The sequence below is a fragment of the Oncorhynchus tshawytscha genome, linkage group LG05 (genome assembly GCF_018296145.1).
Source record: "Oncorhynchus tshawytscha isolate Ot180627B linkage group LG05, Otsh_v2.0, whole genome shotgun sequence".
Lineage (NCBI taxonomy): Eukaryota > Metazoa > Chordata > Actinopteri > Salmoniformes > Salmonidae > Oncorhynchus > Oncorhynchus tshawytscha.
The window spans coordinates 32,481,256-32,493,856 of NC_056433.1; the positions used below are offsets into that span (position 1 = coordinate 32,481,256).

The following is a 12,601-nucleotide window of genomic DNA, read 5'->3' on the forward strand; positions in this document are numbered from 1 at the left end:
ACAGGTGTATAAAATAGAGCACACGGCCATGCACTCTCCATAGACAAACATTAGCAATGTATTGGCCATACTGAGGAGCTCAGGGACATTCAATGTGGTACTGCCATAGGATTCCACCTTTCCAACAAGTCAGTTCATCAAATTTCTGCCCTGCTAGAGTGCGTAAAAATCGTCTGTCTGTCACGATCGTCGTTGTAATCATACTCAGACCAAAGTGCAGCGTGGAATTGGTTCGACATCTTTTTATTTTAAGGAGAACCGAACAACAAAACAATAAAGAATAAACGACACGTGACGTTCTGTAGAGCTCACAGGCATCAACACAAAAACAAGATTCCACAAAAACCCAGTGGGAAAAGGTTGCCTAAATATGATCCCCAATCAGAGACAACGATAGACAGCTGCCTCTGATTAGGAACCATACCAGGCCAACGTAGAAATACAAAAACTAGAGTACCCACCCTAGTCACACCCCAACCTAACCAAATTAGAGAATAAAAGGCTCTCTAAGGTCAGAGTGTGACACTGTCCTTGGTTGCAACACTCACTACCGAGTTCCAAACTACCTCTGGAAGCAACGTCAGCCTAAGTACTGTTCGTCGGGAGCTTCATGGCCGAGCAGCCACACACAAGATCACCATGCGCAATGCCAAGCATGGGCTGGAGTGGTGTAAAGCTTGCAGCCATTGGACCCTGGAACAATAGAAACGCCTTCTCTGGAGTGATGAATCACGCTTCACCATCTGGCAGTCTGCCGGACGAATCTGGGTTTGGGGGATGATACCTGCCCCAATGCATAGTGCGAACTGTAAAATTTGGTGGAGGAGGAATAATGGTTGGGGGCTGTTTTTCATGGTTCGGGCTAGGCCCCTTAGTTCCAGTGAAGGGAAGTTTTAATGCTACAGCATACAACAACATACTAGACGATTCTCTGATTCCAACTTTGCACAGGGCCCTGACATCAACCCAATCGAACACCTTTGGAATTAATTGGAACACCGGTTGTGAGCCAGGCCTAATCGCCCAACATCAGTGCCTAACCTCACTAATGCTATTGTGGCTGAATGAAAGCAAGTCCCCGCAGCAATGTTCCAACATCTAGTGGAAAGCCTTCCCAGAAGAGTGAAGGCTGTTATAGCACCAAAGGGGGGACCAACTCCATTTTAATGCCCATTATTTTGTAATGAGATGTTCAATGAGCAGGTGTCCACTTTCGGTCATGTAGTGTAATTAATGAATGGTGACACTATGAGAGGAATTGGACAAAATATTTATGGATAGCCTATAATTTAGTCTGTCAAACAGGTAGGCCTACATTTCTATTTCTTAAATAGGAAGAAATAGGCTCCAATACAAAGTCCTCTAGTTGTTAGTTAATTTGATTTAAAATGAAGACTGCTGAAATGAATTACTCGAATTAGGATAATTTCAGCACCATGTGCTGTCTACCTCCCGATTCTTGTGCCAGTGTGATGAATATGAGCCCTGAGCTGACGGCGGCAACCCATGTGGAGACTGTGGCACAGGCTGGTGATGTGGAAAGTACCAAAAAAACCTGATAGGGGAGGTGCATGCAAGCAGATGGTGAAAGTTGGCTAGGATAGAATAAATTATATATGAAAAACTGCAAAATTGTGAATGCAAACCAGGCAAAAAACGCACTACCCTACCCTATCCCCAATAAAAATCCACACAAACCTCCCCAAAGCAACAAAAAAATGATATCCCCCTCACCTATCACCCTATTTTATTTTATTTTTGCATTCATCCATTATAGTTAGTATAGCGGGAAGTTTTATTGCAAGATATACACTCAAGGGTATGGACACAGACACTGGCGAGAGTCACGGCTCATTTAATCTCCCCACTGCTGCTACAGTACAATACAAGTACAGCAGCATCTCCCAAGAAATGCCCTAGCAGGGACTGCAGAGTCCATTAGGGATTTTTGCTTGTAAAAGCACAATCAAATTTCCCAGCACCCTGGTGTTTAGGCCAAATCAATGGAGCAAGAGACCCATTTGGCATGACCTTGTCTGAATTTGTCCAGAGAGAGGCCGCTTTATGAAATCAATGAGAAGAATGAGCTATGCTTTTGAAACATGAGTCACAGAGTTTCTAAACCCAGAGGTGCAACATCGCAAGGCTTCCTGACCAAACAGACCCGGCCGGGGTTTGGGAAGTCAATGAGAGAAGTGAAAAATTATTTTAAAAACTAAAGGCACAACCTAGATTCGAGCCATGGTGTTAAGTAGTTGAACTTGTTATTACTCCAACCTCCTGAAAGTGACAAACTGTCACGTTTACATTTTCGTCAAAAACAACTTCATATCGAAGGAGTGCTTTTGATTTGATGGCCTGCACATGAGCAGTTCGGCGCGAGATGACCGTTAAACCTGATTATGAGTTTCTATGAATGAGATTAGATGGCCAAAAAAGAAATGCGTTAGCCTGAAATAATGATTTGTTTGTTTGTTTGTTTTCGCTGGGTCTATTTCTTGCCAATGAGGAAGTGTGTTGAAACTATAACTGACAATACTGTGGCTCCCCTCTCCATTTCCTTCCCAGAAGCAATGTTTCAGGACTATCCCTCTCCCTCTTTCTGAGATTAATGTTATGGCCTCATGCCCTGCTTTTGCAGCGCACATTTTTTGTTTATCTCCCCATGATAAGCACCAGCAGATGTTTTTCTTGAGTTCCACTTTGTTCTGTATTTCAATTCATCTGAATAAACAAATATATTTAAAATCAATCAGTCATGGACAGAGGAGAGAGCACTGCACAGCAAAACGGGGCTATTCATCATGATAAATGTCTATTTGGGTGGGGAAGGGTAGATGTCTGTTGAGTGGGGGGGGGGTAGAAGCTATTGGCCAGTGTTAGTTTTTGCCATGTTGCTCCTGCCTGTACTGCCCGCGTCCAAGTGATGGAAGTGGGGAGAACATGCCGTGGCTCTGGGGGACAGGATGAATTTCTTCAGCCTCCTGAGGTTTACTGCAGTGGGATAAATCAGGGTCGCGCAGAATGTTTCTTGGTAGTCAGGAACAAACCTACTGTGAAACAAATCAAATACATTTTTATTGGTCACATACACATATTTAGCAAATGTTATTGCGGGTCTAGCAAAATGCTTGTCTTCCTAGCTCCAACAGTGCTGTAGTATCTAACAATTCACAAAAATACACACAAATCTCAAGGTAAAATAACGGAACTAAGAAATATGTAAATATTAGGACGAGCAATGTCGAGTGGCAATGACAAGAATACAGTATAATACTGTATATAAACTCAGCAAAAGAAAATAAATGTCCTCTCACTGTCAACTGCTTTAATTTTCAGCAAACTTAAAGTGTAAGTATTTGTAAAAACACAAGATTCAACAACTGAGACATAAACTGAACAAGTTCCACAGACATGTGACTAACATAAATGGAATAATGTGTCCCTGAACAAAGGAGGGGTCAAAATCAAAAGTAACAATCAGTATATTGTGTGGCCACCAGCTGCATTAAGTAGTGCAGTGCATCTCCTCCTCATGGACTGCACCAGATTTGCCAGTTCTTGCTGTGAGATGTTACCCCACTCTTCCACCAAGGCACCTGCAAGTTCCCGGACATTTATGGGGGGAATGGCCCTAGCCCTCACCCAGGAAATCACGCACAGAATGAGCAGTATGACTGGTGGCATTGTCATGCTGGAGGGTCATGTCAGGATGAGCCCGCAGGAAGGGTACCACATGAGGGAGGAGGATGTCTTCCCTGTAAAGCCCAGCGTTGAGATTGCCTGCAATGACAACAAGCTCAGTCCGATGATGCTGTGACACACCGCCCCAGACCATGACGGACCCACCACCTCCAAATCGATCCCGCTACAGAGTACAGGCCTCGGTGTAACTCTCATTTCTTCGACGATAAACGCAAATCCGACCATCACCCCTGGTGAGACAAAACTGCGACTCGTCAGTGAAGAGCACTTTTTGCCAGTCCTGTCTGGTCCAGCGACGGTGGGTTTGTGCCCATAGGCGACGTTGTTGCAGGTGATGTCTGGTGAGGACCTGCCTTACAACAGGCCTACAAGCCCTCAGTCCAGCCTGTCTCAGCCTATTGTGGACAGTCTGAGCACTGATGGAGGAATTTTGCATTCCTGGTGTAACTCGGGCCGTTGTTGTTATAATCCTGTACCTGTCCTGCAGGTGTGATGTTCGGATGTACTGATCCTGTGCAGGTGTTGTTACACGTGGTCTGCCACTGCAAGGACGATTAGCTGTCCATCCTGTCTCCCTGTAGCGCTGTCTTATGCGTCTCACAGTACAGACATTGCAATTTATTGCCCTGGCCACATCTGCAGACCTCATGCCTAAGGCACGTTCACGCAGATGAGCAGGGATCCAGGGTGCTTTTCAGAGTCAGGAAAGGGTTACAGAGTCGCTGTCGTTCCTTCTTCACTACGGTGTCGATGTGGTTTTCTAATTTCAGACAATTTCTCCACAGCATCCCTGTTGATGATTATATGGGCACATCTAAAATCATTGCCAACCTTGATAAAGATTTGCAAAAAAGACTGTATAAAAATCAATATTACAAATACGGAGCTATATTGTATGCTCCAAAAATCACATTCTTTTATACTAATAGAATTTCTCAGAGATAATTTTAAATGTTTTATTTGTAATTTAAAAAATTTATAAAAAATGTGCCAGAATGATTGGCACCCCTGTTTTCAATACTTTGTGCACCCCCTTTGTGCACCCCCTTTGTGTTCATGGCCAACATATTACATGGACCTGCATGGCCAACATATTACATGGACCTGCAGATTACATGGACCTTCATGGCCAGCATATTACATGGACCTGCATGGCCAGCATATTACATGGACCTGCATATTACATGGACCTGCATGGCCAACATATTACAGCATATTACATGGACCTGTATGGCCAACATATTACATGGACCTGCATGGCAAACATATTACATTGACATGCATGGACCTGCCATGGCCAACATATTACATTGACCTGCATGCATGGCCAGCAACATATTACATGGACCTGCATGGCAAACATATTACATTGAATGGCCTGCATGGCCAGCATATTACATTGGACCTGCATGGCCAGCATATTACATGGACCTGCATATTACATGGACCTGCATGGCCAACATATTAAATGGACCTGCATGGCCAGCATATTACATGGACCTGCATGGCCAGCATATTACATTGACCTGCATGGCCAGCATATTACATGGACCTGCATGGCCAGCATATTACATTGACCTGCATGGCCAGCATATTACATGGACCTGCATGGCCAGCATATTACATTGACCTGCATGGCCAGCATATTACATGGACCTGCATATTACATGTACCTGCATGGCCAACATATTACATGGACCTGCATGGCCAGCATATTACATGGACCTGCATATTACATGAATAACATATTACATGGACCTGCATGGCCAACATATTACATGGACCTTCATGGCCAGCATATTACATGGACCTGCATGGCCAGCATATTACATGGACCTGCATATTACATGTACCTGAATGGCCAACATATTACATGGACCTGCATATTACATGTACCTGAATGGCCAACATATTACATGGACCTGCATGGCCAGCATATTACATGGACCTGCATATTACATGGACCTTCATGGCCAGCATATTACATGGACCTGCATATTACATGGACCTTCATGGCCAGCATATTACATGGACCTTCATGGCCAGCATATTACATGGACCTGCATATTACATGGACCTTCATGGCCAGCATATTACATGGACCTGCATATTACATGGACCTTCATGGCCAGCATATTACATTGACCTGCATGGCCAGCATATTACATGGACCTGCATGGCCAGCATATTACATGGACCTGCATGGCCAGCATATTACATGGACCTGCATATTACATGTACCTGCATGGCCAACATATTACATGGACCTGCATATTACATGTACCTGCATGGCCAACATATTACATGGACCTGCATGGCCAGCATATTACATGGACCTGAATATTACATGGACCTTCATGGCCAGCATTTTACATGGACTTGCATATTACATGTACCTGCATGGCCAACATATTACATGAACCTGCATGGCCAGCATATTACATGGACCTGCATATTACATGTACCTTCATGGCCAGCATATTACATGGACCTGCATGGCCAGCATATTACATGGACCTGCATGGCCAGCATATTACATGGACCTGAATATTACATGGACCTTCATGGCCATTATATTACATTGACCTGCATGGCCAGCATATTACATGGACCTGAATATTACATGGACCTTCATGGCCAGCATATTACATGGACCTGCATATTACATGTAGCTGCATGGCCAACATATTACATGGACCTGCATGGCCAACATATTACTTGTACCTTCATGGCCAGCATATTACATGGACCTGCATATTACATGGACCTTCATGCCAGCATATTACATGGACCTTCATGGCCAGCATATTACATGGACCTGCATGGCCAGCATATTACATGGACCTGAATATTACATGGACCTTCATGGCCAGCATATTACATGGACCTGCATATTACATGTACCTGCATGGCCAACATATTACATGGACCTTCATGGCCAGCATATTACATGGACCTTCATGGCCAACATATTACATGGACCTTCATGGCCAGCATATCACATGGACCTGAATATTACATGGACCTTCATGGCCAGCATATTACATGGACCTGCATATTACATGTACCTGCATGGCCAAAACATATTACATGGACCTGCATGGCCAACATATTACATGGACCTGCATATTACATGGACCTTCATGGCCAGCATATTACATGGACCTGCATGGCCAGCATATTACATGGACCTGCATGGCCAGCATATTACATTGACCTGCATGGCCAACATATTACATGGACCTGCACGTCCAACATATTACATAGCCCTGCATGGCCAGCATATGACATGGACCTGCATATTACATGGACCTGCATGGCCAACATATTACATCGTCCTGCATGGCCAGCATATGACATGGACCTGCATAGTCAGCATATTACATGGACCTCCATGGCCAGCATATTACATGGACCTGCATGGCCAGCATATTACATGGACCTGCGTGGCCAGCATATTACATGGACCTGAAAAGCCAGCATATTACATGGACCTGCATGGCCAACGTATTACATGGACCTGCATGGCCAGCATATTACGTTGACCTTTATGGCCAGCATATTACATTGACCTGCATGGCCAGCATATTACATGGACCTGCATGGCCAGCATATTACATGGACCTGCATGGCCAGCATATTACATGGACCTGCATGGCCAGCATATTACATAGGTGTTCATGGCCCGCTGGTAAGACTTTATTTTAATGGTCCATAATAAACCATTTATAATGCCTTTATAAATGATGTGTTCGTTCACCTGTATTAATCATTACTCCCACATTAATAAACCATTCTCAAATCATTATTAAAGTATTTTTGCACTTTTTATGCTTTATAAATACTCTACAAATGTTTTGCGTGACCAGTGGTAGACATTTCAGCGGTACCTGATGCTGAAAATGACCTAGAACAAACATATAATCTGTAAAAGAATAAGAACACAACACAGGATGTTTAAGGATTTTAGGAAACATACTGAGCATTTTAAATAAATGTGTAAAAATCTAGTGTACTGATATTTACAATTGTGATAGTCATGATTAAGAAATGACGAGCAAACTGTTAGTAAATGCTTTGTTATAAATAATGTATTTCAGACCGTTAAACTAAAGGGTTAGTCCAGCATGGGCGTTCGTGGCCAGCTACCTTGACTGAATGACTGATGTTGTCGAGGAATTGACAGGATGTTACGAGCTCCGAGCCAGTTCCCTGGACATCACTCACTATGTTCTCAGACATGTTACTTCTGACAGCTCCTCCAGGATTCCTTTCTTTCTTTTTATTGATAGTTGTGTGCCAAAATTCTGACATTTTGCTAGGCAATTTGCAATGATTTTGTCAAATTTGTCTCAAAACGCGCTGAGTGGGGGAGCCTCTTTTTGCAGTGAGGTGATCTGACAGTTATATGAAGGAATATTGTAATGATTTTGCTGTTTTATGCGGTAATAGTGAGGTGATTGGTCAAATTTGCAAGTCCTCAAATATGTGGGGAATTGTTGATTTGCGAGAAGAAAAAATCTCTAAATCCTGGAGGGACTGCTCTGTCCTTAAGGGGTATAAGACCCTCCTCTGGACAGGGGAGATGGTCTCATCCACTACTGTTGTATAAGGCTACCTGTCTCTCGCCTCAGAGACTCTATCTTCTGAATGTAAGAAAGCCCTTGCAGCTGCCTGAGCGACATAGGTATCTGAGGCTCTCGCTGTTACACAAGGCTTTCAATCTTCTCTCTTTCACTATCTTTCACTCTTCCTCTGTGTTCTGGTTATTTATTTCTCTCTCATCTCCGTGTCTCAGATATGGGGTGGAGCGTCTGTTTGCTGCAGCAGGACAGACTGCTTAAAGAGATAAAGCCAATTACAACTGGCTGTCTGTTAGACGAGAACAGAAACCACAAATGACATCTCCTCGGGAATGAACATAGGAACACGGAAGCCCTCTTTTCCTTTTAGTGGAAATTACCTCATAAAGAACAATCAAACACAGTTTTCTTTCCGTTGCATAGATATTACATGTATGGTGTTGAAGAAAGACGCATGTTGATAGCGTTATCCCACCAAATCAATTCAATTGTACCAAAGCTACTAGGTTTTCACCATGCGTGTTTAACACTTGCTCTGTGTTTCTATAGGATGATCCCGGCCTCCAGCAATGCCTTCCTGGTGACCAACCTGGTATCGGGGACAAAGTACGACCTGTGTGTCTTGGCCGCCTGGGACGACACCGCCACCACCCTGACTGCCACCAACGTGGTGGGCTGTGCCCAGTTCTTCACCCGCGATGACTACACCCAGTGCCAGTCTCTCCACAGCCAGTTCCTAGGGGGCACCATGATCCTGGTGGTGGGTGGCATCATCGTGGCGACGCTACTCGTCTTCATCATTATCCTGATGCTGCGCTACAAGGCCACCGACAATGAGGGGGGTGGCACGGGGGGGATCAGCAAGCTGACCAGCGTTAGTGCCACCCACTCACAGACCAATGGGGGCCGGCTGGGACAGAATGGCATGCCCCTGCCCTTGCCCAAACCCAAGGCCAAAGTAACCATCCAAGACGAGGTGGTGGAGTTTAAATGCGGATCCCTCCAGAGCAGCCTCACCTCCTCCTCTTCCTCGTCGGGTGGCTCGATGGTTGGGGGTGGCTCTCACAGCCCCAACAGCACCCTGGCCAACATGTGGAGGCAGGCGGCCCCCTCCAAGCCCCGGGCCAACCTGGACCACCTGCTGGGAGCCTTCAACTCCCTAGAGCTCCGGGTGGGCCAGGCCAGGGGTAGGGGAGACCTGGGGGAGCCATCCTCCAGCAGTAGCACTCTAGTGGCGGGCGGCGATAGGCCCCCCACGGACAGGGAGCCCCTGCTGGGCCACACAATGGACTCACGGCTCAGCCGGGTGCTCATGCTGCCTCTGGACTCCAAGCCAAAAAGAAGCCAGTCGTTTGACATGGGGGACTGTATGGATACAAACCGACAAACAGAGAAAGTGATGGCCTCCAGCGCCTCCACGGCCACAACGCCGGTGTGCAGCTACCCCCGGCGCATCAGCAGCATCTGGACTAAGAGGAGCTTGTCTGTGAACGGCATGCTGCTGCAGTGTGACGAGGAGGGTGACATGGGAGGGAGCAAGGGGACCTTCGAGAGCCAAGAGTGGGTCATGGAGAGTACTGTCTAGGAGAGATGGTGACACACTTTACATCTTCTTAAACACTGCCCCAGGAAGGTGGCAATGCGCCTAAGTTCTGATAGACCCACCGGTGAGTGGAGAAGTCCCTGCTTCCTCCCTCCTTCCTTGTTTACATGGAATTAATTCATGTTAAATCCATTGTGGATCCACCATTGTTGTGACAGATAAGTAAAGCTCAAACCACACCTCTCGAACCCCAAATGGGTAAATAAGGTGAAGACGCTCGGTGGACGGAGCTGATTGGTGGAGTGAGGATGTTTTGTGTTTGTATGTGTGTGTTCTCTACATGGGGAGGGGGGGACGCACAGTAATGGTCAACCACAAACTACAAGTAAGTCATGTAATGAAACCTAGTGGATTGTGCAATTTGTGTGTGGTATGGAGTCACATGGAAACTCAGAAATTGGAAGCAGGCCTGTTGTTCAAAACGAGGGCCTTAGTTTCTCAGACACAAGGAACGTAAAACAAATCACTGTATTTGTTGACTTGTAAAATGGCATACCATTAAAGCCACTCTTGTTACTGTTGCTGAGATGTTGGGCCATGCCTCTGGACTATACTACTGCTGCAAGTTAATCTGAAACATGTCATGAATTTTTATATATTTAATTTTGCCGATCAAATACACATTGTCTAATACTGTTCTTCGCCTCTGTACAAGATGGGGCTCCGACCTCAATATTTGCATTATGAAAAACCACAATACACAAGTATATCCAGCCACATTGTTTTTATATCCACAGAACCATTTTGTTTCTTAATCCATTTGGACTGAATGGTATTTATATATCAGTGATGTAATGAATCCTTACAAAAATATATAAAAAAAAGATTTCATGAAAACAATGTCTGTGAATATATTAACTTTATATACAGAGTATATATTTGAGGGTTCATTAAATAACTCCATATCTGGTACCCTATCAAGTTGGATTAATGTATAAAGCAAGCAAACAATTTCTCTTTCTTAAAGTTAACCATGTGAAAATGGTAAGGTCGTACGTGAAAATGGAACTGTTATCGTGAATTAACCCAATATAGAGCTCACAACCAGCACAAGTTAACACTCTCCAGCAGGAAAGATTGAGCCCCCAGAAAAACTGCAGCTCAACATGCACAAGTGTTGAGAGACAAGCATTCTTCTCCAATTCCAAGGAACATTTGTACATGTTTATGAACTTTGATGCACTGACCTTTATTCTCTATCTGGAACTCATCACCTTAAATGATCGACATTTGAGAGTAAGCATACAGCTTGCCACCCTTACCAGTTATTGGCATGAGAAATGTACAGGGAATTCGTACTGAACTATCTGTGTCTAGGAATTGTCCAACCGGATTTTTGGTTTGGTAGCATAAACTCGCAGTGTTACAAAACCCTCCATCTCTTTGTGATCGTGTCAAGACAGCCCTTCAAGAACATGAACTGCAACTGATTTAACTTGAGTTTACAAAAAAAATAAAAAATCCATTGTAAGGTACCATAAACGTACAGTCCACAATGGTTATGCTCTCAACAATGGTGAAGTTGTTGGCTTTTCTGTAACGTGTACAACTTGCATGTTTATCGAGGACTAACTCATAAAGACCACGAAGGACCTTATACACTCTCTCTCTATCTGTCCTTTCTCACGTTGTCTGAATGACTTCCATTGCTTCTGTACATTGACTCTGTATACTGGCTTTTTTTGTACAATAATGTTCAATGGCGAAAAACAATAATGTATACCAGTGTCTTTCTTTTCTTTGTAAGCATAAAGAAATACAGAGGTGCTTCACTGTATCATTACAGCGTAACCATGTACATTTCTCACCTGGAATTGTAGACAATGTTTCGGTGGTCAAACCTATTGTTTTTTGCTACAAAATGAAAAAAAAATGAAAAAAATAAAGATATTCTAAAACATTTTTGTTGTGTCAGACCCTTTATTATAAGATATGCTAATGTGAAACATTTGCCATATAAGTGTATTGAATTGTTCGGCATTGCAATTATTTTGTCAGCCTCTGGTAGTTCTGGGGTAAACCGTAATCTGATCCGTATGAGGTAACCTGTCTAAATGACTATAGCCTCGAGGCACTCGTATCTGTAGCCATGAAATGCATTTTATAATGTTAGAACACACTTGGGTTGTTTCGGCAGAGAGTTGGAGGCAGGTATGGACTTAAAGTGTTAAAGGTGGAGTGAGGTGTATGAAGCCCTTTCTTCTAAATACAGGCAGAGTGCACACTGGGTCATATTCAGTAGGCACCAAAATTAACCAGGGAGGTACAGTGGCAATACTATGCTGTATGCATTTTATTTTTAATTAACAAAGCTTTATTTGGAATCTTGATCTTTGAATCTGTGTAGCTATCCAATGTGAAATGCACTGTCGATTTTAGATAAAGTGCCTAGACTAGGGCCTAGATTCAATCAGATGAAGTATTAACCCTCAATAGCCGACACCCGCATAGCTGGTGTTTTGGTCGTGTTGGACGTGTAACCACAGATGGATGACGGGAACCCAGATGGATCACAGGGGGTGAAAATGTAAAGCGTCTGGATGGAAATTCAACTCATTACCAAATATGGCAAAATGAGTTATTGCACTTACACAGAGTACGTGTTCCCTAACGGAAGTGCAGGTACATGCTCAAACACGCCAATAGGATCTTGTTAGCTCATGCAGCTCGATACAAGATGAACTATCGTGGGTTAGTTATAAGTATCTTT

General features: G+C 44.0%; 1 protein-coding gene across 1 annotated transcript in view; it reads left to right on the forward strand.

The window, feature by feature from the left end:
• The window catches only part of LOC112250497 (leucine-rich repeat and fibronectin type-III domain-containing protein 2-like), a 155,897-nt gene extending 144,106 nt beyond the window's left edge, over nt 1–11,791 (forward strand). Inside the window, exon 6 of the mRNA XM_024420692.2 lies at nt 8,838–11,791. Coding sequence (XP_024276460.1) covers nt 8,838–9,873 — 1,036 coding nt within the window. The 3' untranslated portion in view covers nt 9,874–11,791. The remainder of the gene's footprint in view (nt 1–8,837) is intronic.
• The last annotated feature ends 810 nt before the right edge of the window (nt 11,792–12,601 follow it).